Source organism: Pteronotus mesoamericanus, unplaced genomic scaffold, assembly GCF_021234165.1.
Source record: "Pteronotus mesoamericanus isolate MK-2021 breed Mesoamerican mustached bat unplaced genomic scaffold, CSHL_Meso_final contig_100, whole genome shotgun sequence".
In the NCBI taxonomy this organism is placed as follows: Eukaryota; Metazoa; Chordata; class Mammalia; order Chiroptera; family Mormoopidae; genus Pteronotus; species Pteronotus mesoamericanus.
Genome location: NW_026554999.1, coordinates 16578996 through 16606048, shown reverse-complemented (window position 1 = coordinate 16606048; position 27053 = coordinate 16578996). Strand labels below are relative to the sequence as shown.

General features: G+C 49.4%; 1 protein-coding gene across 2 annotated transcripts; it reads left to right on the top strand.

Annotated features, from left to right (window-relative positions):
- The first annotated feature begins 1393 nt into the window (after positions 1 to 1393).
- Positions 1394 to 25852, top strand: PKM (pyruvate kinase M1/2). Of its 2 annotated transcripts, none has more exons than XM_054562656.1 (11): positions 1394 to 1547; positions 11896 to 12062; positions 12629 to 12720; positions 15105 to 15236; positions 15706 to 15892; positions 16463 to 16733; positions 18227 to 18377; positions 18600 to 18752; positions 22325 to 22491; positions 24300 to 24481; positions 25154 to 25852. In XM_054562656.1, exons 2-11 carry the CDS (start codon positions 11909 to 11911, stop codon positions 25258 to 25260), a joined length of 1596 nt encoding a protein of 531 aa, XP_054418631.1. In that variant the 5' UTR covers positions 1394 to 1547; positions 11896 to 11908; the 3' UTR covers positions 25261 to 25852. The 2 variants fall into 2 exon arrangements, with proteins under 2 accessions (XP_054418631.1, XP_054418551.1); XM_054562576.1 differs by lacking the exon at positions 22325 to 22491 and adding an exon at positions 21772 to 21938.
- The last annotated feature ends 1201 nt before the right edge of the window (positions 25853 to 27053 follow it).

Genomic DNA, 27053 nt, shown 5'->3' with positions numbered 1-27053 from the left:
AATCTCAGAAATATATCTAGATTTAGAACTTTGAGGTGCAGCATAGTACAGCAGTGACCAGATCACTACCCCTCTCTGACCCCCATCCCCCAGTGTTGTCCACCACTGTACTTAGTTTATCCTTAGCTCAGGGACCAGAGAGGGCCATTTATGCCATTCCTCTCTGGAGGAGAAATATGATTCTTTCTGGTGCGGCATGGCCTTTCTTTCCTCTCAGCAATTTCTTGTGCTCTCACCACTTCAATAAATAACCATTTATTTCCTGTCTTTAATTAAGGGACCCGAATAGGCTCACAAAAGAAATTTAAAAATTTTATCTCAAACAGAGATTTTCTTTCAATCTTTCTCCTGCCAGCTTATCTGCGCTAAAGGAAAGCATAATGAAGGCCTGTGATTCAGCTGCAGGCAGGGTGTTTGCCTGAGCAGGTCACACCCATTGCTCTCATTTTCCAGGAAAAGCAAAGAACCTAAAACCGTCTTCATGATTTTTAGTGAAGCAACATTGTATCTGCTCTTAAAACTCAGCTGAATAAAGGCAAGTGTTAACAGCTGTTTCATTGATAACTACTGTTACCACTGTTGTTGGCAAATCAGAATGAGAAACTGGAAAATGCCTTGGAGAAAGTGTAAGAAAAACAGCAATATTGATTTAAATACACAAGGCTGAAAACAGAAGTGCTGACTCTTGCAAAGATCATCGGCTCTCACGTTCTGACTTGGTATTTCCTGCTGGTCAGTTCTGCACTAATATTAATACCTTCTATACGCTTTCTCCTCTTAAGGATTCCAGCCCCTAGTCAAGTATTCACAGGGCCCCAATTTGCCCTTCCTTGTTCTGGTTCTGAGAACACAGGAGCCTCGCGCTCCCACTCCTTGTACATTCCGCCCTCCTTAGTCCTCCCTACCCCCCGCCCCCCACTCCCGAGCCCAAGCGCCCCAAAGACGGGCCCATCCTCCAACCATCCCACGAATCTCCATCTCTCCCCATCCTCCTTTTCGGCTCAGTTCCCGAGGTGTGCTCAAGAGCGGGTTCCCCGAGGGGCAGGCTGCCGGAGACCCGTAAATCTGGGCACCACCCCAATAGGTCAAGGCACCTGGGGTGGCTCCGACCGAGGGTCCAGAGAAGAGCCCTCCTCCACCGCGCCAACTGGCGGCAACAGGTGGCCGAGGCTCCTTAGGGTCTGGGAGGAAGGTCTACGAGGAGCCGAGGGCGGATCCTGCCGCCTCTCCGCGCCTCCATTGGCCTACGTCGCGCGGCGACTGAAGTTTTATGTACAGTGTCCTTCCGCCATAGAATATAGTCCTCCCCTAAAGGGCAACGTGCCTGCCCGTTCGGTCTCGGGAACTGACTGCTCCCCGCTAGCACGCAGAGGGGCGGGCCCGGCGAGCGAGGAGCCAGGATTGGGTGGGGGGCGGGGCGGCGGAGGGATCGCGGCTGCCCTGCAGCCGAGATAACCTTGAGGTTGAGACAGTCGACTCGGCACTGGAGAGACGCCCCCGGAGCTTCGGTACCTCTCTGCAGTAGCTGAAACCGGACCACGCCGGAGGTGAGCGGGGAGCAGCAGCTGGCTGTCCGTGCCCTCCTGGGCTCCGTCAGCCAGGCTAATGGGACACTTAGGCGCCCACTCCGCGGCGGCGCGGCATCCTGGGCATCTTGGACCGGGTTGGGTCGGGAGAGAGAAGGAGCTGCTCGCGCCCTGGCCTGTTTCTTCCAAAGTCAGCTGGCTCATCCAGCCCCTCTCCTGCCCCAGTCCTTACCTCCATTCTGGTCCCATCTTCGCCTCCCCACATTCCCTCCTGATCTGCTACCTTTTTCCTTCCTCCCCTCCCCCTTGCTCGCCTCCCTCTCTTGTTCCTTAATGGCATTCCATTCTCCCCCTCGTCTTCAAGCTGCCTGTGTCCTTGTTCTGATGCTCTCCGTGTGATCTCTCCATGCAACTCCTCCAGCTCCCCCCCACCCCCCCTCTCCGCTCTCACGTCCTGGTGCTCTCTGCACGCACACCCCTACCCCAGTTATGCCCCGGCTGCCGCCCCCACCCCCTATTCCGGTCACGTCCGCTGCTCCGCATCCTAGCGCGCCGCGCCGCGCCGCGCGGTCCTCGCCCCTCCCACTCCGTTCTGGTCACGTCCGCCTGCTCCCCCGCCCCCACCTCCCATCTCTGTCCTGTCCCTTCTCCATCATGCCTCCCAGTCTCGGGCTCTCCTGGCCCCCGTGGGCCCGTGGTCCGAAGTGCAGCGGTCTGTAATGGGCAGGGCTGGCCCGGGTGCGGCCAGGATGCAGCGGTGGTCCGGGTTACGTAACTCTTGGCCTTCCCTGCCGCAGCAGAAGAAAGGATGGGTGCTCCTGGGGTGCCCCAAATTCGATGGCGTGGCCGCGACGCTGCGCCTGCCCCGAGAGCGTCGCCGGGCTCTATCGCGCCGTGGTAGGGCCTGCACGTAGCGGCTGGCGCCCGGGACTAGCCCCGTGGGGCTACTGGCCTGCGTCCGGGTAGCGCCAAACCTCACCTGCGGCTCGACCAGCTGCGCATGCGGCCCGGCGGCGTCACCTCTGCTTCACGTTACTTAGGTGCTCCCGATTGTAGACCTCTGAATGAGATAGAGCAGCTGTGGATTTGGCGCCACGGACCGCGTTTGTTCAATAAAACTATGCTAGGAGCTTTTGGGGGGAAAGGATAGAGTGAAATTAATAGATCGGCCATAGCCCACGGAGCTCACAGCCTCTCACTAGGGAAGGAACATAGAAGTTATCACTGGTTAGTGTGGTGAGGAAGGTAACACCCTTCCTGCTTGGGGAAGAGGGATGCCAACAGGCCTCAGAAGGTGGCATCAAACTGTGTTTGAAGATACAGGAAATCACTCTCGGTCTGAAGGTTATTTAAAGGCCAGGTCATGGAAAGGCACCCTTGGCTTCTCATCCTTGTTGCTCAAACCCGGCACATCGATCCTCTCCTGTTCAAGGGATCCTGATAGGTGACGTCCAGGCGTGATGGGCGGAGGCATTGGGAAGTTGTCAACAGGCTTTTAAGATCAGGTTCAACTCATTAATATACCAATAAGGATAATGGAGGGAATTCAGCCTCAGGACCTCAGTTTTCCAAGTGCAAACTGAAAGTAACATTTTTCTTATGATTGTTGAAAGAATTGGCTTCTATACATGCACCTACATGTATATATGTTGAATAGGCAGAGCAGTATCTAATTTCTGGTGAGATGTCAAGAATTGACTCCAAATTTATTCTCTTAGTCACTGAGCAAATTAATACCCAGTTGAGCATGAGCGTTCATCTTCTTGCCATCCCTGTACACACGTGGGTAGCTAATCTTTGGGAGTTTCTAAATACTAGGTTTCTCCTGGAAACCAATCCTCTCAGGAATCCTGCAGTGTTTACAAAGTAACTAGTAATCCTACTTTGAAACTCTACACTTGCAACAGGGGTTCTTTGGTCTCCTGAGAAAGGGTAAACCTCTACCAGGGGTGTCCAACCTGCTGCCCAACACAAAATCATAAATTTAGTTAAAACAGTATGAGATTTTTTTTTTTTATTTGTGATTACGTGTGGCAGTGTATTTATTGTGTGGCCCAAGACAACTCCTTTTCCAGTGTGTCCAACCAAAAGGTTGGACAACCTCAGAAGGCAAGGGGTATTTCATTCTTTAGTGTTTGGCTCTAAGAGTAGAAAGAAACTAACTTGCAATCCCAAGACTGAAATCTGTACATTACATCCCCACGTGTCTGGTTCTTTCCAGGATTTGCTCACCCAGCTGGTAAGTGTGAAGTTAGGTTTGGAGGCAAGGAGATTTAGGCCCCTGGAGCTGTACTGGGTGTGTGGCCACTCCCTAGAGTGACAGGAGGGCTTAAGTCAGGGCTCCCACCCTGCAGCATTGTTAGCAAATAATTTGCTCTCTGGTTGTTCGTGGACACTGCTGAATACAGTGGAGTTGTTCTGAGGGTCTGGGTATATAACTCATCACCAGGTCTGTGTGGGGGAACAGGGGAGGCCCTGCGGGGAAGATGACTCAACCTATCAATTTGTCTGCTTTTGAGAGAATCCTCTTCATTGGGTGAGTGGAAAACTGCATTGTGACCTTTGCAGATTTAAAAAATCCCCTCACCCACAGTGAGTCAAATAACGAAGCATGCATTTCCCTCAGTTAAAAATGTCTCAACTAAGTGAAAAATGGTTGGTCCAGGTCCTCAGGTTCTCCATACTGCTTAAAGAGCAGAAATGCAGCGGCAGAGCCTTACATCCATGTGCACCTGCATTCGGAGCCTTCTGCAGTGGGCTTCGAAGCCTCTCGGGATAAGGGCTGTAGTGGACATGAATGGCACCTGAAAGAATGTTCTTGAACTCATTTCTGAGTTACTGGACATGAGCCAAAATATATGAACATTATAGTCTCTTCCTGTCTAGTAGAGCTGCTTTCATTTTAAGTGTTGTATTAGAAGTGAACGATGTTAGTGTTGAATTTATAGTTTAACCAAGAGAATTAGTGGGTCTTTAGGAAACGCACCCCCAAGTGATTTGGCAAATTTGGTAGCTGTGATTAAACAGCTAGCAACCTACGGGAGTCACTTCTATGCCTTGAATGTTGTAACATCAATGTGGGGTCACAGGAAAAGCCATTTCACTTCTTAAAGCTGTTTATTTCTTCATGTTAGGCAATGGAAGAAATGAGGAAATGGCTGTAACCAGGAAGGTAGAAAAAAATGCAACTCTTGCATTATAAATTCACACTACTTGGGTTTTAATTAATTTTGCTTCAGCTTTTATGAAGGCATACCAGGAGGTATTATTCTGACCAGGAACTGAAATCAAGGTAGGGGAAAGTGATTCATTTGACAGTGCTATTTCTGAGTCATTCCAAGAATCCACAATTCAAATCCCAGTTAACTGGTGAGGATCCATATTCATATCTCAGATAATTGGCACATCACAAAAATGAGTCACCCATGTAAGCAGAATGTTCTTGCAAACTTGTGGAGGATCTGGTGAGATTTATAAGTGATTTATTTGGTAAAAGGTCTTACAACACCTTCAGTCATTACTTTAAGCATCAAATTCTGGTACAGATAGGAATAGAGCTTAATGAAGGCTGTTTTTAATCCACTATACTCTCCGGGAACTTGCTTTTTTTACCAAGAGCCAGCTTTAGACTATATAAATGAATAATTTATTCTTTGGAGCTTTGTCAAAGGAGCTGTTTTGGGAAAGGTGAGCCAAAGTGGGTGGTGGATGGTGGTGCACAGCCTCTGCTGGGCCATTTGGCTTCCTAATTTGAGTGCTCAGCTCAAAGGAGAGGTTGGCTGGGTCACCAAGCAGTGCTGCCCGGCCCCTGCAGGGGTTTGTGCCAGTCTGCACGTAGGAGAGCCAGGCTGCAGTACCTCTCGTTGCCTCTGAGACTAGTCTTCCCCAATTCTGACCATAAGCAAGCTCCTGCGGAGCTCTAAGCCTCTATTTCCTGAGGCCAGCAAGCTATGTTTGGAAGGCACCCAGGGGCTGTGTGGGGAGATGCCTAGACCCCTGTGATGGGGCAGTGAGGTTACTGGTCATAGCATTTCAGGGTATGGACAGCTTAGCTGATGCAGTCCAAAATTTTTTTTGTTATTTTAGACAGTGGACTCACAAATTTATCCATCAGATAGGGAAACGTTTCAAAAATCCGATGGTATCAAATGTTTTCAAAGGGTTGGTAAGGCAAGAACTGACATTACTGGTTAGTTGTAAGTGGACTTAACCACTTTGGAGAGCAGTTCAGCAATATTTAGTAAAATAGAATATAAACATACCTTGTGGCCCTGGAATTTCATTTCTGGATATATAGAAGCTCACACAGGGAGACGTGTAATAGGAGAGTTGTCACCGTATTGAAAAGGGGGCGTGGGTTGGTTTAATGAGGGGGAATGGCCAACCAGTAAGGAAATACATACATAAAACATCTAGCTGTGCGGAGGAACAGTATAGGAGTTCATATGAATTAACTAGATCTATATTTCAACTGGATAGATGTTAAATGTGCTGAATGAAAAAGCAAGTTTAACGGTGTTTGTACAGTATGCTGCTTAGGGCATTTTATAGGACAGCAGTATTACATAAGTGCAGGATGGATGTGGGCGCTTAAATGAACTAGAAGGGTACAAAAGGCATCACAGTGGTAGGTGTCAGCGTTTTTGATGGGGTATGGAAGGGCTGAAGGGGTCTGGGGATGGAGGAAAAAATAAACAATAAAATTGTATATTTTTTTTTTTAGGCCTAAAAAAAATCTAGCTAAATGTTAATAGTCATTTCTGGGTGATAGAAATACAGATGTTAATATTTCTTTAGCTCAAAACAAAACAAAATAGAAGCAAACCTATGAAGATCGCTGTGGGAAGACCAGTCTTGACTAACAAGGTCCGTGCTCTTAGTGAGCTGGCATTGCCCTCCTTCCATTCCTCCTTTTTCTCCCTCCAGCTGTAATACAGAGTGGCTCCCCCTTTAAATGCTGAGGGCATAGCCCAGCCTGGTTGTGCTTGACTTGAAAGGTCCCTAAACTGGAAGTGTGAATACCATGCCTGGGAGCACTGCCTCATTTTCTTAAGCCTGGAAAGGAGGCACCACACAGCACAACCAAAAGCTTTACTCAGACTTCCTCCTTTAAGCTGAAACCAGTTCTCTTTGAGCATCTGCCATCAAACAGGGAAATCCTTGTCATCTGTAGTTGTAGCCCTGAATGAATAAAAGCAAGGGCATTTTACTGGGATCTACAGGTGGGTTCATTTTGTTTTTGTGTAACCAGGTAAACTAGACTGCTTTCTGTTCTGGGCCTGTTGAGGGTAGAATGGACTTCAGGTTCACATCTCTCGGCTAAAAATTGCTTAGCTTCCAAAACCCACCCCATATGCAAATACACTGTTGTTATGACTCTAACTGTATATTGGGATGCGCGCCCATTCACTCCAGAGCCCACTAGGTTCTGTGGCTGGCCCAGCACCCGTTTGGATCTCCTTGCTGCCATAGTCGGATGAGGGCTAGTCCTGGGAATTATATTTCCCTGCTCCATTGTCTGGGAAGAGAGCTCCTAGGGAGCAGGCTGGCATGAATGCCTTGTCCAGTATATCGTGATGCAGATTTTCTAATGGATGCTGACCTGAAGATTTGGAAATTGAAAGGCCTTTGTGCTGACTTGGAGGCCTAAGTAACAAATTGGTGCCCTGGCCAGGTAGCTCTGCTGGTTAGAGCATCATCCAGATCTGCCCAGGTTCAGGGTACTTCCCCAGTCAGGACACATAACAAGAATCAACCAATGAATGCATCAGTAAGTGGAACAACAAATCCGTGTCTCTCTCCCTCAGCCTCCCCCACCCCCCTATCCCTTCCTCCTCCTTCCGCCGCTTCCCCTCCCCCCCACCCTCCCAACCCCGCTTCTGCCTCTCCACCACCCTTTCTCCCTTCTATCTCTTTCTAAAAGTCTAAATATTAAAAATTGATGTCAGAGCAAGGAAGACAATTGGCAGCCATCAGGTGCCATCATTACATCATTATTGGGTTAGTCTGTGCGGTGAGGTTGACATCAAAGCAAAGTTGGTACAGAGAGTCCTGGCTGGTTAAAGATTGGCTTATGCACATACAGGTTCATAGGCCAGGCCAGTTTACTAGGGCAGAATGATTTGAGCCTTTGTGAAAGAATTGGTGGAGTGAAGCATGAATCTTTCCCAAAACAGCTTTGCCAACACTGCTGGCTCTAAAAAGTGGCATGCTGGGTATTTTTTTTTATATGAGTCCCACCCGCCCCTGCTGGTTTCTGAAGAATGGCACAAGTGAAACTACAGTTTCAGAGAACCAGGAGCAGCTTGGGATGAGAAAAGAAAGGTGGGACTGGGGGCACCTGGAGCTGAGCTGTGACTGCCTGCTCCATCCTGTCAGCCCGCCCTAAGGCTTCTGATGGTGTCTTGTTTCTGACAGAGGAGAAATGGCTCTGAGGAAGATCCTACTGCAGGGGCTCAGGCTCAGGAATGAGGCTCCTGTATCTGGGCACAGCATTTCCCTCCATCGGTGGATATGCCGGGCTTCCACTGCTGGCCAGAGGTTGGCTCTGCATGTCTGTGCCTCCCAAGGAGGAGGATGCACTAGTGAGTCAAGACTGGGCTGCATGTCCTGGCAAGCACCGTGCCGACAGCAGCGGGAGGAAGGGGAGCTCTTCCCAGAGGGTGGCCCTGAGAAACCAGGACCAAGGCTGCTGTCGTGGGGCTGGGCGAGCCCAGAGGGCGTTGTAGGAGCACTCCAGGTGGTTGGTGGGATTGGCAGCTTCTGCACCAGAGAAGAGACTCACGGAGGTCCTCAGGGACAGGGGAGACCAGTTGGTGACCCAGAGATGAGGCATGAGGTCTCTGGTTTTGAGGACATGCTGAGATTATGTAGGAGTCTGGACCCACTTGCTGACGACAAAGCTTTTTTGATTGCTGGTGTATATTTCCATTCAAACACCAAATAGATTTTTTTATTTGTTGTTTTTGCACCTAATAGCCTGGGTGAACAAAAGACCAGAGCTCGTAAACCTCAGATTTAATTCAAGATAGTGAAATAGGTTAGTGTTTGAGCCCAATATAACTGTATCTGCTAATGGCATTTCCTGGTCCTGAGTGCAGGCCTTCTGTACCAGGACATTCTTATCACAAGTATTTTGCTGTGAAGCCTGAGGACAGACTAAACAGGAAAAGAAGTTTGCTGGAATATAACTAACAGATTTTTGGCATTGAATTTCCCCGTGAACTATATTGACTTTTCTTTTTTTGCTTTGAGGTTCTGAATGCATCAAGGTTGATCTTAAGCCAGTGGAGCTGTCCAGTTGTGATCTAGGCCTGAGATGGGTTATCTTACCTTCCATATTTAAACAGTATTTCTAAAGTGCATAAAGCAGCAGTTGCTCAATAAAACTGGGAACTTCACATTTGTTTTAATTTCAACACTTTTACCAGGATGCTTGTAAATATTTTCTTTTTGTAAGACATATATTTTTAATTTTTCTTATTAAAGTATTTCGTATCAGTAAATTTCTTAGTAAAGGCAAAAAATTTTGCTGTACTCCTACCACCCAGATAGCATGTTGTTAATATTTTGGTGGCCATCCTACCAGTCCTTTTATATATGTTTAATTTAGTGTCCCTTCCACCTGAAAAAGGGGAGGGATCAAGTTCTTGTGTAGAACAGTGAAGTGTTAGTAAATCACACAATTAAAGAAGAGACTTTACAGGGAAAGAGATCTTTGAGTGTAAGGGGAGGGGATAAAGCATGGCAGAGGAGCCAGAAAGAGCTCACTTCTTCCTGAGAATTTTCTGTTATCAGCTTCTTGGTATTTTATTGGGAGACTTATGTTTTCCTTTGTAACATAGCTGAATCTCTAGGAGCAGTTACCACCTGGATATCTGGTTATTAAGGTAATTTTTCTGTTACCCAAAAGAGCTTTAGTTACACTCAGCTTTACCTTAATCCTCATACAGCTCCGCAGGGAAAACCTTACTCAGCTCCGAGCAGTCTTTGCAAGTGGGGCCAAGGAGCCACCCTGAGCCACAAAAGCATTATGTCACCAGAAGCCCAAGCCCAGAGAACACAAGGTATGACCTGATAATCAGTGGCCCCAGACAGGTCTTTGAAAAGAGACAGTAATGTCTCAGGTCTAGTGAAGAGCCAGCTAGTGCTTTTTAAGAAGAGTGGGGTTAGTTACTCCCATCCAGTCATTCCAGTTTTGTTTTGTTTACAGCACAGTCTTCACACTGGATGGCTCTCTCTCCCCTTGGAGGGAGGCCCCCAGCAAGGCCCCTGTGTTCCAGTTGGCTCCATGTGCCACCTGGTACCACGTCCTCAGTAATGTTCCCTTAACAGCCAGACTTACCTAAGCCCAGCTGGATGTTCTTGAAGGCTTCGTAGCCCTACTTGAACCGTGAGTGCAAGTGCAGGGACCTTGCCTGCCCAGCCATCCTGCCCATAATTCAGAAGTTCCTCAGATTTGGGCATGGAGGCAACTTTGATTTTGTTGACAAAGAGGCATTAAGATACACGAAAAGGTATTCGGCAAACAGTGGGATATGTCCCAAGTGCTAGAGGCATAGAACCAAATAGGTTATAAAGGAGAGGGTTAACGTTGATTCTGGGGGCTGGTTGTATGTATAATGGAGTTGGGAAATGCCATGTAGGATAGTTAATTGGTATCTTATATCCCCCTTTTAAAAGTTTTAGATTCTATAGTTGTGGACTTGAAGCCATCAGTTTCCAACAGCCGACAGAAGGTTTGTTCTCAGCTGGTCACAAAGACCTCTTGAAAATGGCAGAGATGAGTTTAGATGCATGCTCTACTGGAGCCACCCAAAGAGGCCACCAAGTCAGGGAAGAAGGAGAAGGAGTAAGGGTTTTATGTATGGGGGTTGGGAGGCTTTGATTTGGAGCCCTGAGATTTGGGAGGATGTGGGATAGGGCTAAAGAGGGATTTGTTCCTGAGCCAGGGCTAAAGCATTTAGGCTCAAGGGTTTTAGAAGGACTAGCCTTGGTCTGAGAACTTGAGAAAAGGTACAGCCTTCAGATGAGGACTGTCAAGCTTCTGCTCACATCCTGACCTCAGTTCTTTAAAGCACTGGTCAGAAGCTTCTTACTTCTTTATCTCAAATCAGCTAACTAATTGGCTGAGTTCAGTTGTAAGTCTGTAATGAAGAAAAGCAAAGGTCAGGACAGTTGTTAGAATTGTAACATGGGCTGGTTAATTACCTGGAACAGATGGTCTTTGTTACTGGGAGTGGTGTGCTTATTGGGCTTGACAAGGGAATCGGGATGGCACATCAGAAAATCATCTGGGGACAGATTTGACAAGCAACTTTAATCTCATGTTGCAGATATAGTTGTGATAATTTTAGAACTAGACCAGGCCCATTTTAGTTATCATTGTTTTGTTGTTGTTTGTTTTGTTTGAGACTTTGTTTTAGGAGGTTTTACTTTATTTTTTAAAGATATTCATTCATTCATTCATTTTTAGAGGTGAGATCAGTTGCCTCTCACATGCTCCTGACTGGGAACCTGGCCTGCAACCCAGGCATGTGCCCTGGCTGAGAATTGAACCAGCGACCTTTAAGTTCACAGTCTGGCGCTCAGTCCATTGAGCCACACCAGCCATGGCTATTCTTGGTTTTATGCAAATTGCTTTGCATAAAGTCCCTATGATCAAAAGCAGATGTGGTTTTTAGGTACAAACTTCTGGGATGAAAAATTTTGCATTCAAGTCTCCACTGGGACTTTGCTTCGTGTCCAGGGACTAGTTTTTATTGCTTGTCAGTAGGCCTAAGGAGAGTGGAAGAATGAATTTATATTGTGCTTTGAGTTAGTGAAAACCTAGGACTCCAGAGCTAAGAGGACCACCTGAATGGTGGTTGTCTTTTGGGTTTGGGTGGGGATTGTTAAGAGGCAGTGTGGGTACCCTACCTCATAGCAGATGTTTGTAACTTTGAGACAAGTTTTCTTACAAAGATCTAGATTTATTTAGGTTCTAAACTAGGAGTCAGTTCTTTGTATCACTGGAAGATGGTTACAGTTTTCCTTTTAGGAAGCTCTTTCAGTATGTGTAACATGATGTTACTTACAGGATTAGCAGGAAAGCTGTCAAGGTAGAAACTAGGGCAGTGTGAGGGAGGTCTGCGTACACTGGGTGTCTGGCAAGTATGTGCATTGAATACGAGGTTTTAACTTGCAGCCCTGTAAGCCCGTAGCCTGACTAGGAGAGCACCCACATGGCCAGAGCATGCAGGGTTCCCTGTGGTTTGTGCGCAGACTATGCTTATTGAGTTAATGTGTAAGCAGGAAACAGTCTCCTATGCCAAGCTGAGAAACCCAGGCTTCTCAGACTGATCACGCTCTTCAATTCCCCTGAAACCAGGATTACAGAAGCCATGTCAAAGCCCCACAGCGATGTCGGGACTGCCTTCATTCAGACTCAGCAGCTGCACGCAGCCATGGCCGACACGTTCCTGGAGCACATGTGCCGCCTGGACATTGACTCCCCGCCCATCACAGCCCGGAACACTGGCATTATCTGTACCATTGGTGAGTGGGTGTGCCCCACCCCCAAAACAAGCCTTCGTGTGACAGTGAGCTTTTCTCTCCTAAAAAGAGTAAATGTAGCAAATCTGGGTACTGAGCAAGATTGTCTACAGAGATTCTTAAGGGAACTCAGATCATAGAAAGTTGCAGTAAAGAATTAGTATGCTTTACGTTTTCTGCTAAAGGTAAAATTTAGAGGGCTTCTTCCTTAGCACGTCTTTGTAGGAGCATCACAGAGACCTAGGAAAGATCTTTTTGCCATTCTCCGTGCAAACAAGATTGTGTGGTTGGACATCTATCTGGCTGGGTTTCCAGGAGAGCAAAAAAGAGGGCTGATCAGGTTTTCTGGGCTTTCCTGTTTAGATGGGAGTCTGCAGAATTTAAAGGAAATGGAAGTATCCCCCTAAATCAAGGAAATGGGCTAACAATAATAGCCACGCATGTGGCTTTTTAAAAGAATTTTGAGCTGTTTAGGGGAGGAACACTTTATGGGGAAAAAATATCAAGAGTTCTTAAACCTAAGCAAGAGTGAAGTATTAAGACTTACGTCTTTAAAACATTTTTACTAGGCCCAGCTTCCCGATCGGTGGAGATGTTGAAGGAGATGATTAAATCTGGAATGAATGTTGCTCGTCTGAACTTCTCTCATGGAACTCATGAGGTGAGCCTCGGTTGGACAGTTTGGGTGCTGTGGTGGCTTGAGGAAACAGGGTGGGGATGCAGTGTTTATTTGGCCACAGTGGGCCAGGCAAGAGCGAGTCTGGGTGTTACAGCCAAGGGAAAGATTGCCTTCATTAGCCTGTCCCTACTCCTTTCTCCTTCTCCTGCCATCTCGCCTTAAACAAAGAAGACCTTCTTTGTCACTAGCCATGGTTCTCCCATACACCTATGCTACCATTAGCCCTCACAAAGGAAAGTAGAGGGTTCTGTTGGAATTCTCTCTAAGCCATTAGGTTTCTTGGCCACAGTGCTTGATGCTCCCACCCCAGGATTTCTGCAATAGCTCCTATTGCAGTGACAAACCAAAAGGTCACCCTGCAGATTGATTCTGTCCTAGCTTAGCCCCACAATCCCTGGGCAGGTCCAGGAGAAGGGGTTTCACTATGGCAAGTGAAGGACTGAGTCTTATGCACTAACACTGTCTAACATCTAATACCCCACTTCATCAGCATTGTGTCCCCAGACTCTCCCTTCCCAGCAGTTCTGGTGCATTAAGATAAAACTTAAGTCAATACTTCCCCAGGAGCTTGGTAGGATTGTGTTAGTGCTGAGGCTGTTTACGAGCTGCCTTACCCTGTGGACAGAGAGACCTTACCTAGGGACAAGGTGGCAGATATTGGGAAGTCTTCCATTCCTGATTTGGTTCCCAGGTCTGTAGCAAACTCGTTTTGAGAAGTGCAGGGGCTCCCTGAGGGACAGTGCCTTTTAAAAACCTTCAGGCTCAACGATAGGCCCTGATGTTTCACACTGGCATTGATAGAGGAGTAATGGATGAGTCAGACTTTCCCCACTCTTGACTTCTGTAATTCCTGTTCGGAATAAAGAAAATGCAGCCCTGTAAGAGCAGGCAGCAAGGGGTTGCCCTCTGGCATTTGGAAGTTGGTGTTAAGTTTACACTAAAAATAAAGCCTCAGGGAGAGCATTTCAAGAAGTGAATTCCTTCTTACTGGAAACATGAGATGCTTCATCATGGGTTCCCTAACGCATTTTCCATAAACAGCCTATGGCCTGGCAGGCAGCCAGCCTCCAAATGTCATGGGGGCCTAAGGGCAGAGGAACTGCTCAGCAGGTGCCTCAGGCGTGTTAAGATACATCCGCAATGACATCATATAATTTTCCAAAGGTGTGGGGATCCTTAGCAGGAGCCACCAGCATTTGCCACAGGAGTTAGCTTAGCCTGAAGAGAGAGCTAAAGACATCAGTGAAAATGGGTTCACTGTTGATCCCTACTGCTGGATCAGGGATCCAGGGTCTCCCTGTGTTCAGGGGAAGGAGCAGAAATAGATTTTAAAAAGCTGACCTTTAACTAGGCTTTATAGCCTCTTCCATCCAGTAAAATAACACCGCACGCCCTGAAATGGCAAGGGCAAGCGCTGTCTGCTGCACCTGCTGAGGGATTTGGGTTTTGTTTTTGTTTTTAACTGCAAGAGGCATTTAGAGATAATCTATGCTGTAACTCTTATTCACAGATTAAAGTTAGGATTTTTAAAAAACCCCAAGTCCCTCTTGCTGGTTTATTTTAGGTTTTTGACCAGGATGAGGTTGTCCCTGGGATCTGGTTTTGGAGGCTGATCTGAAATTGTTCTGATATTGTAGGACATAACGTAAACAAGTTTTAGTTTGACACCTTAGCTTTGAGTCGGACAGTAACGGCAAATGGAAAAATAGGAAGGGCTTAAGAGAGGACATTGAAGTCAGGATTTGTTGCAAATGAGAAATAGAAGTAGCAAAGGGCAATTCAGAGACGGGCAGGTTCCCACCTTTCCCTATTCCACTTCTGCCTCTAATCAGACTCAACAGTAATTGTGAAAACAAACCTGAGTGACCTTAGCAATAGGCCACCGTTTATTTAGCTTGGGTTACTGTTAGCTTACGTAAATAACTGAGTTTGAATTGTAACTGGAATCAATAGAGAAAAAGCTCAGAATTACCAAATCTATTCATCTAATACTGACTGACTGACCAGTATTATCCAAACATCAGCCTGAGCCTTGATGAGTTCTGAGGAAAAGAGGATCGCTGAGGGGACACAGGCTTCTCTTATGTTGAGAGGTGTTTACACCTATGCTTTTAGTGGTTTTTGGTAGCAGTGCTCTGGAAAGTTTCTAAGATTTGCCCTCACGTGAGTGAGTGCTCTGGTAGAAGTGGGTGGAAGTGAAGGAGGTCGCAACTGGCAGGGGGAGGGGACTTGGTGCGTGGATGGTGCTGACACTAGACGGTGGTGGAGGAGGCCTGAACATCCGTAGGTCTTTCCTGAGCAGTCAGCTCCAGCGCTAGATCCTCGTGTGTGGGAGCACGCTTACCATTCCTCCTCCTTTCCCCCAGTACCATGCAGAGACCATCAAGAATGTGCGTGCAGCCACAGAAAGCTTTGCCTCTGATCCCATTCTCTACCGGCCAGTTGCTGTGGCTCTGGACACTAAAGGACCTGAGATCCGAACTGGGCTCATCAAGGGCGTGAGTATCCTGGGCAGAAGTGAGAAGGAAGGTGGAGTCATCGGGGACTCAGAGATGTCCTCAGCCTTCTCTGCCCTGGGGGAAGCCGCATTCTGTAGAGTTAAGGTCTATAAATGAGGGTTTTATTCATCACCGTAAAAAATGTTGATTTAATCTACTTAGCTAAGACATAGTACCAAAAAGGAGCCTTTTCTGCTCTGAAACACTACCAAATTTCTATCTTTGGGGAGCAATCTGTCCCTTTTTTCCTCTATCATTAAATAGCATAACTAAAATATTACAGGTTTTTCTGGAGTTATTTCCTTGAAATATATTGAGTTATACAGTGTGATTATTCCCAAAGGAAAAGGCCTTATTGTTGCTTCTACTTGAGATTTAAGCATTGTTCCCTGGAGGAGAATGTTTCTTTCCCTGCCAGGAGGGCCTGGCCTCTGAAATTTGGACTCGTGGCTTATTCTCTTGTCTGCAGAGCGGCACCGCGGAGGTGGAGCTGAAGAAAGGGGCCACTCTCAAGATCACTCTGGATGATGCCTACATGGAAAAGTGTGACGAAAGCATCCTGTGGCTGGACTACAAGAACATTTGCAGGGTGGTGGAAGTAGGCAGCAAGATCTATGTGGATGATGGACTCATTTCTCTGCGGGTGAAGGAGAAAGGTTTGTCTAAAACCAGCTCTAATCTCTAAATTTTCTGGACACGGAAGAAAGGAAGCTTGTTTGACTCATAGCAAGATAGTCTGTATTCTCAGGAATTCCCTTTATAATTCCTTATCCTCAAAAACAGACTTCAGTCCTGTTTCATCGTGCTCTTGGGGAGCACATAAGATTTCTTTTTACCCATCCTCACTACTCTGGGCTTTCTGCTTCCTCCCCTCGTCCCTCAATGTGATAATGCAGGACTCCAGTGTATGGGAATGATAGCTCATATTTTAAGTTTCAGGCACTATTCTCAGCATTTTACACGATAGTTTGTTTAAATTTATGAGTGGGTATTAGTCGTATTTAACAGGTGAGGAAACTGAGGCACAGATAGGTTAATTGGCCTGCCCAAGATTGCACAGTTAGTGGAATTGGGATTTGAACTCTGGCAGTTTGGCTGAACTGACCATGATGTGCTGCTTCCCAGTTCACTGCCCTGGGGACAAGTCAGCAGCTTTTTGCCTCTTCCCTTCCTGTTGAGGGCATACCCTTGTTGATCTGCCTCCCCACCTACTCCATGTCACACAGGTGCTGACTTCCTGGTGACAGAGGTGGAGAACGGCGGCTCTTTGGGCAGTAAGAAGGGTGTGAACCTCCCTGGGGCTGCTGTGGACCTGCCCGCCGTGTCAGGAAAGGACATCCAGGATCTGAAGTTCGGGGTAGAGCAGGATGTAGATATGGTGTTCGCGTCTTTCATCCGCAAGGCATCCGATGTCCATGAAGTCAGGAAGGTCCTGGGAGAAAAAGGAAAGAACATCAAGATAATCAGCAAAATCGAGAATCATGAGGGGGTTCGGAGGTAAGTGTCCTGCCGTCTGCCACCCCTCCTTTAGCCCCAGACCAGCTCTTTAAGAGCCAGAGGTACCCTGTGAGTTACCTGGCTTCCTGTATCTCAGAATGCGGACTCCTGAGCTTGTTCCAGACCCACTGAACCACACTGTGTGAAGGGGAGAAGTGGAAGGCACTGGTATTTAAAAGAAAAAAAAAAAAAAAAAAAAGCTTTCCAGGTGACTAGGATGCCAGCATCTCGGCATTGTTCCAGAGGCCCAGGCACTGGTCTCGGAGGGACAGGATCACTGTTGGCAGGGTCAGGAGCCGTTGTGCTGTACTCCTGCCCAGGAGCGCCGTGTCTGCTGGGAAGTGGGGACCCAGAGGGAAGGCAGCAGCTCTTAGGAAGGGGCCGTGTGGAAGCTCGGGGCCTGGTGTTGATGCTGAAGGTTACAGCCTCTGAATCTTCGCTGAGAAAACAGCTGGCTCCATTACTAGGCTAGCTCTGCCCTGGCATCAGCTTCCCAGAGAGCGCATGTGGTTCCCTTTTAGGCTTAGATTGTCCCAACTCAGCTCACCATCTCCCTAGTGCTCACCAGCTAGAGCCAAATGACTGTGGCCAGCTTGGTGACATCTGTTCTTCTCTGGTTTCCTACTAGAAACACAGGTCAGTGCAGCTAAAACCCTATCGGGGGTGTCCAACCTTTTGGTGTCTCTGGGCCACACTGCAAGAAGAAGAGTTGTCTTGGGCCACACAGGAAATGCATTGTGACAAGTAATCACAAAAACATCTCATAATGTTTTAAGTGAATTTAGGATTTTGTTTTGGGCTGCATTCATAGCCATCCTGGGCTGCATGCAGCACAGGCCGCAGGTTCGACACCCCTGAGTCCTTCTGTGGATTAGATGTGTGCTTGTGGAGAGTGGAAAGAGCAGCCATACCCACTGTTACAACCTTCTATGCTTCGCTTTGTGTGGATGTCCTTCATTAACAGGCAGTTTGGGTCTTCCCTCTGCTGCCCTGATAAGGCCAGCTGACCTTGGCAGCAGGCTAAGCAAAGCCATATGTCCTCTTCCCTTCAGCAGGTTGGAGGGGGCCGCCTCACACAGCAGACCTCAGGTGTCCTTGGCTGGAAGAGGCCATTGGATCTTGGTATTGGGAGCTATACGCAGGCCTTAGATTTCCTTTCTGTCTTGGAAGTTTTGACTGTAGTGGAGATGGCAGAGAGACCTCAAAAGGGCCTGATAAAATGCAGGTGAAGAAGAAGTAAGCTCATGGGACTTGAGAGGGAACCTTGCCTCCTCCCCTGTCCCCAATGAAGTACCCATACTAGTGTGGAACCCAGAACGATGCTGGGGTACTAAGGGAGCTAGTGCACCCCATCGCCTCCTTATATCTAGAGTGCATCATGGATGGCTGTTCTGCACGGACAGCTAAGTCAGAGAAACCCGGGAAGAAGTTTCTTGCATCACCATGGTGGCTCCTGTTCCACATGGTCTTTCTCCTTCCACATTTCCCGTCAGGTTTGATGAGATCCTGGAAGCTAGTGATGGGATCATGGTGGCTCGTGGTGATCTAGGCATTGAGATTCCTGCAGAGAAGGTCTTCCTTGCTCAAAAGATGATGATTGGGCGGTGCAACCGAGCTGGGAAGCCTGTCATCTGTGCCACGCAGGTATGTGCCTCCTTGCTACACAGGCTTGCCCTGCTCTCTTCCACGGACCCTTCTCCACGTCACAAACATATACACACACATCTCTTCCCCTCCCCCCAGCTCCCTCTGCACCTACACAAAGCCATACTCTCTACATACACACTATCCAGGGAGTCAGCTTGCAGTCTTTTGTCTCTGAAGACAGCGCAGGCCATGTCTCAGTAATGCTCTGTTCTCTCCCAGATGCTGGAAAGCATGATCAAGAAGCCCCGTCCCACCCGGGCAGAGGGCAGCGATGTGGCCAATGCCGTCCTGGATGGAGCCGACTGCATCATGCTGTCTGGGGAGACAGCCAAAGGGGACTACCCTCTGGAAGCTGTGCGCATGCAGCACCTGGTGAGTTGGTAGGGTTTGCCCATCTCCTGGGCTCAGGCTGGGGTGGAAGCAGCTCGAGATATAGTACCTTTTAGGCTTCTGCACCTACATATTTATGATCTTGCAGATTGTACCAGGAATGAGGAGGTGTGTGCTGGGGGCATGTGTATTTTGTTCTTTTCTGTTCTACCTTCCCTGCCCACAGCCCCCTTCCTATTCCCTTTTGTTCTGGAGGCTTCTCCTTCATCAGACACAGCCCAATCACTCTGGCTCCTTCCCTTGGCTCAAGGACTGAGATAACTGTGCCTCTTCCCCTGGATAGCCCAGAGGACCTGAGTTCTTCTGCCCTACTGTGGAAAAAGGCCAAGGACTCCAGCTCCTAGCCATCCTCTTCGTTTGGCTTCCATTTTGACTCCCCACCTGTCCCACAGACAAGTGCCTCCCCCCGCAGGGGCCTCTGGGCCTGGAGTGGAGGCCACTATCCACACTGAGTTGAGTGTGAGCTGGCTTTGCATGGTGCCTGCAGCTGGACCTGCTGTGCTGAGCTGTTGAACACATTGAGACTAAAAAGTGGGCTTTAAGTGGCAGGTGACAGGTCCACGAATAGAGACAGGTGGAAGGATGGCTGGTCCTGGCTGGCCCTGTAATGAGAGCTTGTGCAGGAGTCCTGGAGGTGACTCTTCTTCCCCCTACCCCCCGCCGCCCCGCCCCAGGAGATCAGGCGGGCTGTTCTGCTCTGCCACTGCCTGGCTGCTTCTCACGGCTTGGTCCTCGGATCCTCCTCCCTGTCTGCTCCAGCTCTAAAGCTTACTAAAGAGTTAGCATAGGGGTCCACTATCAGGATTACTCATGCCTGGGAAAATGAGTGCTACAAACTAACTTTCCCACAGTAGTCCTAGGGCAAGGTTTATAACCTGTAGCTCAATGACCTTGTCTCTTATCCTTGAAATGGTTTTTCTTTAACCTTCCTTTTCCCCTTCAGCCAGCAAAGGACTCCATGCCCTTTGTGTGACACTTCCTTTCCTGCATTCCCCCAAATTTAAAACAACCCGCAAGAAAGAACACCTGGACTAGATCTCTCCCTTTCCTCCTTCATTTTCTGTGTGTCCAATCATTATGCTTAACTACCTTCTGGAGAAGACTTAACGTTTATAATTTAACACCTTTTCAGGGGTGAACCAAGACATATTGACTAAAGTTGTCTACTGGGCTATCTCAGCATCCTTCGTGGATTTCCCCAGGGACCCTGAGCGCAGTTGCAGGACTTCCCCGGTGCTGGGAAAGTGCTGTCTCCCTCCCAGGAGACAGTAGGCCTTGAACCAATCACCTCTAGAGTGGCTGCTAGTGTATTTATTGGTTTCTCCACACATCCCCTCTCTCTAATTACCTTGTTTAGATGTGTGGCCTCAGAGGTGGAAGAATGATCTATTTTACTCAACCATGGAACCATGTAGGGACTTTCATGTGTCTTTGGGCAAATCAGGTAGCCTCTCAGGGTCTTATCTGTAAAATGAATTAGATGGGATATGTTTAATGATAGACTTAGCATTAAATATTCAGTGCAATTATTAAATGTCTGATAAGTTGATTGATATAACCTCTGTGAGAAATAGATGTCACCCCAATTCATAGATGAGGGTTACAGGATAATAAAGCCTGAGTTTGAACCCAGATCTGGCTCTAAAGCCAGTGTTCTATCCTGCAACATAGTGCTTTATCTCACAGGAGATAAGGCCAGATCTCACACGAGGCTTGTTCTGGGGTCAGAGATTCAGAATCAGGCTCTGGGCTTTCACTTCCATGTCCATGTTTTCCAGACTCCAGTCTTGTCTTATAATAGAGGGACATTTTAGAACCACAGGGCCTGGATTGGATGACCCTGCTCGAAAGATAAGTTACGGCGTCTGGGCCAGGTGGAGCCAGCCTCTCCCTTCCATGTCCCTAGTTAACACTGGCTGACAGCTTCTCTTAACTGTTCACTGCTTTCTCCTGCGTCAACCTGATGCAGCTAATGACCTGTAACTAAGGGCTGGGCAGTACCAGGTATGGTTCAGTTCCTGCTCCTGTTCTGTCCTGTCTTTTGGGCTGCATGCATTCCATTCTTGCAGAGAGGGAGCCTTTAACTCAGGGAATCCTGCCAAACTGTCTCCTTACACTGCCAAATTAATGAGATGATATTACTGATTCTTCCCTCACCCATTATTCTCTAAGATGCTGGTGATTGCATTGTAATCCTCTAAAACTTAAATTTTCTTTCTAATTCTGGGTGTTATCTGAACAGGTGGTCTATAAATAACTTAGTGCCTTTCTCATGACTTCTAATCATTAGATGTTAATCCGTTGTCTTGTTACACTTGCCTGCGTGCTTCCATGGGCATCAGTCTCCACATGGCTGTTCTGTGGACCCTCCCAAGCTCACCAGTTTTCCACCCTCCTGCTTAGAATGCAGTTGGGCTGCATGGCTCTGGCTGTGCGTGAGCCCAGCTTCCCAGCATTGCTTCGTGCATTTCTGTAGTGGCCCATTTGAAAGCTCCACAGCACCCCTGTGCCTGATGCCCAGCCAAGTGCTCCATGTGTGCATGGAAGCTAGGCAAAAAGCCTTGGGGGACCAGACAGCCATGTGAGGAGGGCGGGCCCGTTCCTTCCTATAAGCTATGTCGTAAGGCAGTGTGGTCAAGTCTTGCCAGGGCGTGGCCTGGGCCCAGCCTGGGCATGTTTCCATGCTAAGGTGCTAGAGACACCATACTGTCTCCCCCCAGCCCCTTCTAAAGTTCCTTCAGAATGGAGGGACCAGTGCCCCCTCTGATGGAGGGAAGCAGCAGCAGTGGAGTTGGAAAATCTCCACATACCCCTGAGCAGGCTTGTACCACCCTGCCTCTTTGCATCTGCCTGAAGGACAGATTTAGCCAATTAACCTAAGGTTACCTTCTTCTCTGATTAATTCCCCATTCTGTCTTTCCATGTTGTTGTCTCTTGTTTTGTTTTTTCCTCCCCTCCTCCTTCCCTCTTCCTTGCCTCCCCTTACCCCTAAACCTTACAGATAGCTCGGGAGGCTGAGGCAGCCATGTTCCACCGCAAGCTGTTTGAAGAACTTGTGCGAGCCTCAAGTCACTCCACAGACCTCATGGAAGCCATGGCCATGGGCAGCGTGGAGGCTTCTTATAAGTGTTTAGCGGCAGCTTTGATAGTTCTGACGGAGTCTGGCAGGTAGGGCCTTAAAGGCAGGTAACTCTGCAGGATAACCAGCCTCTTGCTCCAGTTGCTCTAGAAGACAGCCAGGGCCCTGGGCCCAGAGCCTCTTTTCTCATCTGCAGGAAGCCAGCCAGGGAGCTCAAGGCAGGGCAGAGCCAAAGGGTCGTTCAGCTCGGTAGGCACAGGTGGTGTCACAGGCACCTGGTGAGGTCTGGTTCCTGTGAGTCTTGATCACTCAACTCAGAACCTATAGTGATAAGGCTCCTCTCAGCCTTTGCACCCAGGGACGTGTTCCTCACCAGCTGTCTGTGTGACTCTTCCCCCTTCCTCTCCGATTGCAACACAGCTCTGACAAAGCTCTGTCCCCCTCTTGTCCCTCTGGACGGATGTTGCTCCCCTAGATTGCCCGTGAGGCAGAGGCTGCCATCTACCACTTGCAGTTATTTGAGGAACTCCGCCGCCTGGCGCCCATTACCAGTGACCCCACAGAAGCCGCCGCCGTGGGCGCCGTGGAGGCCTCCTTCAAGTGCTGCAGTGGGGCCATAATCGTCCTCACCAAGTCTGGCAGGTAGGAGGTGGCGGCAGCTCCTGCAAGTGCCCTGCTCAGTGCTACCTTTCCCTGGGGGTCCTGGGAGCAGTGCATTGAACGATGCTCAGATAGCACTGAGCCAAGGTAAGACCCTGCTACCTGCCACCTGGCCCCTGCAAGGAAGGAGCTTCTTCAGCCCCCTGCCAGGGTCCAGGAATGAGCAGAGCCCATTTCCTGGGCCCAGAGGACTCCAGGCAACACTCGTAAGGTATAGGGGACCATTTGGATCCAAAGCAAGTTTACACCATCAAGGTGAATTAGAGACTTCATTGCGTAACTGCAGATAGACGGTTAATTACTTGATATTTAAAAGCTGGTCCTAAAATAGAAGACCACTAGCTTGGTATTTCAGTTTACTGTGTGCTCTTTAAAAGTTCATTTTGGAAAAACAGTGCTGTTCACTGACATGCTGTTTGGCTAGTGCATGTCTGTCTCTATCCTTGAACACTGAAGACATTTCTGGCCCAGGAAAGGTCACCGTGTTGTCATGCAGCCAAGCTGAGGCCTGTTTGGCCACTGACCTAGGACCCCTTCTTGGTCCTGGACGTTGTTATGATCCTTCGCTCCCCTAGTCTTGGGGTGTGCTTCTCGTCCCTGCCCATGGGCGGCTAGGGTTTCTTAGAGGACGAGCCAGACAGGCAGTCCCCATGTGCTGAGCGGCAGCTGGGGAGCTGCCGACAGATCTCAGATCTGTGCAGATTCCCTCGGCAGAGGGCTTAGGATAAACAGCCCCAACGATTGGGGCTGACCTTTATGAAAAGGTCCAACCTTCGCTATTTGACTATTTTTAGCTCCAGACTCCTGAGAGTTCACTCTTAGCCCGTCCTGACTTCAGCATTTACTTCCTTCTGAAAGTCTTGCATGGAGGCCAGGCTGTAAGCAGGGCATTCTCTGCTGTAACGTGGCTTAAGTTTCCTAGACACCTGTTGAGTGTCCTCATAGCCTGCCTTCTGGGGCCCAGTCCTTCCTCCATGCTCCTCCCCCACTCCTGAGACACATCTGTAACTGCAAGTACACAGAAAGCACCTGGCCCCAGGGCCTCAGAGGGACCCCTGCCTTCCAAAGGGACCTGTACAGGAAGAGCCTCGCACAGCAGCACTTCCAGCTCCTCGTCTTGCCCTCTGGGTAGCACCCAGATTTCTCAGACTCGCTTAGATACTTAAGTTTGACTCGATCTCAGGAAGTCAGTTGCTGGCACTGTTTCAGGGACCTGGGGGATGTGTGTGGTGGGGGGCGGGGACAGTGCCCACTAATAGGGAAGGTGGCTTGGGTTGTAGACTCCCAGGCTGGGGGGATGATAGGCTCTGTTCCTGTTCTCTGCAGATGTCAAGAGTCAGGTGCTTTTCACATGCTGCTTGGCTTGTAGGAGTTAACTGGCATCAAAAGAAGTGGGTGCTGGTGAGGCTGGGCCAGGGCTGCCTCCCTGTGCCAGCATGGAAAAGTTCGGTGGGGGCGTTCTGCCAGCTGTGGGCCATGTGAGGAAAGTGGTTGAGACTGGCCATGCCGGGGCCCTGTTCTGTGCGGAGGAGTGGAGGGCAAATGAATCACATAGCTATGAAGAAAAGTAATGTGCTGTGGGAGATACAGGACGGACTGCCCCAGCCATGGGAGGCAGTTCTGGTTCCCACAGAGGGGACCAGGGAGCAGATGCTGAAATGGCCAGAGAGCCTCAGGCTGGCATAGTATGTTGGATTAGAGGGTGAGCTGATGAAGCCCCTGAGGGGCTTCCTGGGAGGCTTCTGGGATATGTTTAAAGATCTCTTCTGCCTATCTTTATCCCATCGTAGGTCTGCTCACCAGGTGGCCAGGTACCGCCCCCGTGCGCCCATTATTGCTGTGACCCGTAATCACCAGACAGCTCGCCAGGCCCACCTGTACCGTGGCATCTTCCCCGTGGTGTGTAAGGACCCAGTGCAGGAGGCCTGGGCTGAAGATGTGGACCTCCGGGTGAACTTGGCCATGAATGTTGGTGCGTGGCTGCGAGACGGGGTGGGGCTGCTTGCGCACTGGGCTCTCTGGGATGCTATGGAAAGGGGAACACGCAGACCTTAGGGTGCAACAGCCCTGGCTGCTCTCACTGGGAATGTTCTCTTTGGTTCCTCCATCCCCTTCCTTGACCTCCTGGGCTGAGCCAGGAGGAAAGAGAGGACTTTGAATTGTGGAGCGGGTCAGCCCAGTTTGTCTCCTCACTCTTCCAGTCTAGGCCCCAAAGCCAAAGGAACCTGGATAATCAGGGTTGTTCGTTCTTTGGCATCTGCTTATCACTGAGGTTTTCAGTAAAATTGGTCAGAGCTCCTGCACTTGCATGGTTGGGTGGCACATAGATTATGAGGTGGACTTTGTCCCTACGTAAGTACAGGATGCCACGGGATGAGAGGAAGCAGCCAGCTTGACCTTAGGCAAGCCTCTCCACCCTCTAGAGTATAAAATGAATGATGTTCAAAGGTTCCTGCCAACTCTGCCATCTGAGTGATGAGGAAATCTCAGGACTGCCTTCATCCCCTTTGTCTGGGCTGTGAGGCTGGTGCCACCTGGTGGTGTAAAGAAGTAATGGCCCGCCCTGCTTGCTATCCCTGGCTATGGGGCAATGTCCCAGTTCTTCATGTAACGTTGACTCACCCACTTCCCTTCTCTTCTTCAGGCAAGGCCCGAGGCTTCTTCAAGAAGGGAGATGTGGTCATTGTGCTGACCGGGTGGCGTCCTGGCTCTGGCTTCACCAATACCATGCGTGTAGTGCCAGTGCCGTGATGAGCCCCAGAGCCCCTCCAATCCCTGCCCATCCCTTTCCCCCAACCCATCCATTAGGCCAGCAATGCTTGTAGTGCTCACTTAGGGTTGTAGTGTGGCACTGGTGGGCTGGGACACCAGGGAAGAAGATTAATGCCTCTGCAAAACGGCTACTTTTAAGACCCTGATCAGGTGAGGTAGCCCAGAGCCAGGCTGCCCATCTTATGACCCCACCCAAGCAAGAGAGGCAGGGGTGCAGGACTGGAGGCTTCAGAGCTAACATAGAGGGCAACGGCTTCTGCTTCTTTGTGCAGTCCGTCCAGTTCCTGTAGAAATATACATTGAGAACCCCCAAGCCTGGCCTGGGGTCAGGAGAGAGCCAGCTAGCGAGGGCAGTGGTTCCAGTTTCAGCAGACTCCGGCCCTCGCCTGTACTTGCTTCTCCAACTCTGGCAGCCTTCCCCACTCCCCGTATCTGTGCATTTCTGTTCCTGCACTCGACCGCTGTCACTGCACACAAACACTCCACTCTCCACCTCTATTTTCCCCGCCCCAGCCGCCTCCAGGCCTGTGTAGAGCCTACCTGTATGTCAATAAACAGCAGCTGAAGCACCTATTGCCTCTTTTCTGTTGAAGGGCGGGGTGATCCCTTCCCTCTGAATAGGGTGGAAATGGCAGGAGCCTCGAGGCTCCTGTTGGAGGCTCCGAGACAGCTCACGCCACCTCTTACCCTATCCATCTCCACAGCACAGAAGTGTAAGGAAGCAGCAGTTGACTCCTGCATGTGTTACCCCGTTCAGGTCTCTGGGGAGGCGTGCCTGCTGCGTAAAAGCTGCAGCTGGGGAAATTTTAATGGCTCATTAGAACCAAAGATGAGAGAACAGTGACAAGGGCCCTTTTTCCTGCTCTGGTGGGTAAACTGGGAGTGAAGTGGCCCTTGCCCTGCCCTCTTAGGCCATCATTCAGTAGAGTCCCCTGATGGGAGCTGTAGGATGAGACCTGGCTCCTGAGACCAGCTTCTGCTCTCAATTCCCGGAACAATTTCAGACCTGGGCTGTTTTTGCCCCTTCTGTTTGCCAGTGCCCTTCCTCCACGGTACAGCTGGGTCAAGGAGGTGGGAGATTTTTGAGAATGGAACTGAATCTGGCATGTACCTTCCCCCTCTCTTGACTGCTCCGAAAGACTAGGCCCTACTTGGTGGGGATAGAAGGGGCCCGCAGGCTAAATGAGTTGGGGGCGTCTGAGCATGATCCCATTCTCTAGCCCCAGTTCACTGTCACCCCACCAGCACCACCGAGCTCAGCCCTTCCGTTTGTACAATCTTCCCCACTCTTGACCTGGCCATCTTCAGTTTCCCCCAGGCTCCTTGAAAAGTGTTTTTGCCCGGGTGACACTGAAGTTTCCAATTCTGGGGAAAGTGCCTGACAGCATTCTAGCTCCCAGTTTATCCACTGTCACGTGCAACATGCCTCTGGTGTCCCCCACTCAGGCCCTCACTAATCTGATGTGGAGAGAAGTTGAAAGCTACCGTGGAGTTCAGTGTTGGGGGCCTTTGGAGGAGGGCTGGAATCTTGCTGCAGAGAGCACGGAGCTCCGAGACTGGGAAGGTTGAGGAAGAACATGGAGGCGACCCAAGGCCCTCACCGTGAGGGGCAGGAGGTGCAGACCCAAGAAGGAGTCGTAGGATCTGTGCGGCGCTTGAGTCTGGAGAGGGGAAGGACTGGCCAATGGGCAGGACCAGTCCCATGCAAGCAGCCAATGGGTGGGAGGAGGCGGGCGGAGGCGGGCGGGGGCGGGTCGGTGCGCGGTCTGGCA

Excerpts from the sequence above, each read along its gene's own strand:
- PKM (XM_054562656.1), top strand. The coding sequence starts at position 11,909 with ATGTCAAAGCCCCACAGCGATGTCGGGACTGCCTTCATTCAGACTCAG. Across the intron at positions 12,063-12,628 it reads TGGCATTATCTGTACCATTG|GCCCAGCTTCCCGATCGGTG; the intron begins GTGAGTGGGTGT and ends CATTTTTACTAG. Across the intron at positions 15,893-16,462 it reads TCTGCGGGTGAAGGAGAAAG|GTGCTGACTTCCTGGTGACA; the intron begins GTTTGTCTAAAA and ends CATGTCACACAG.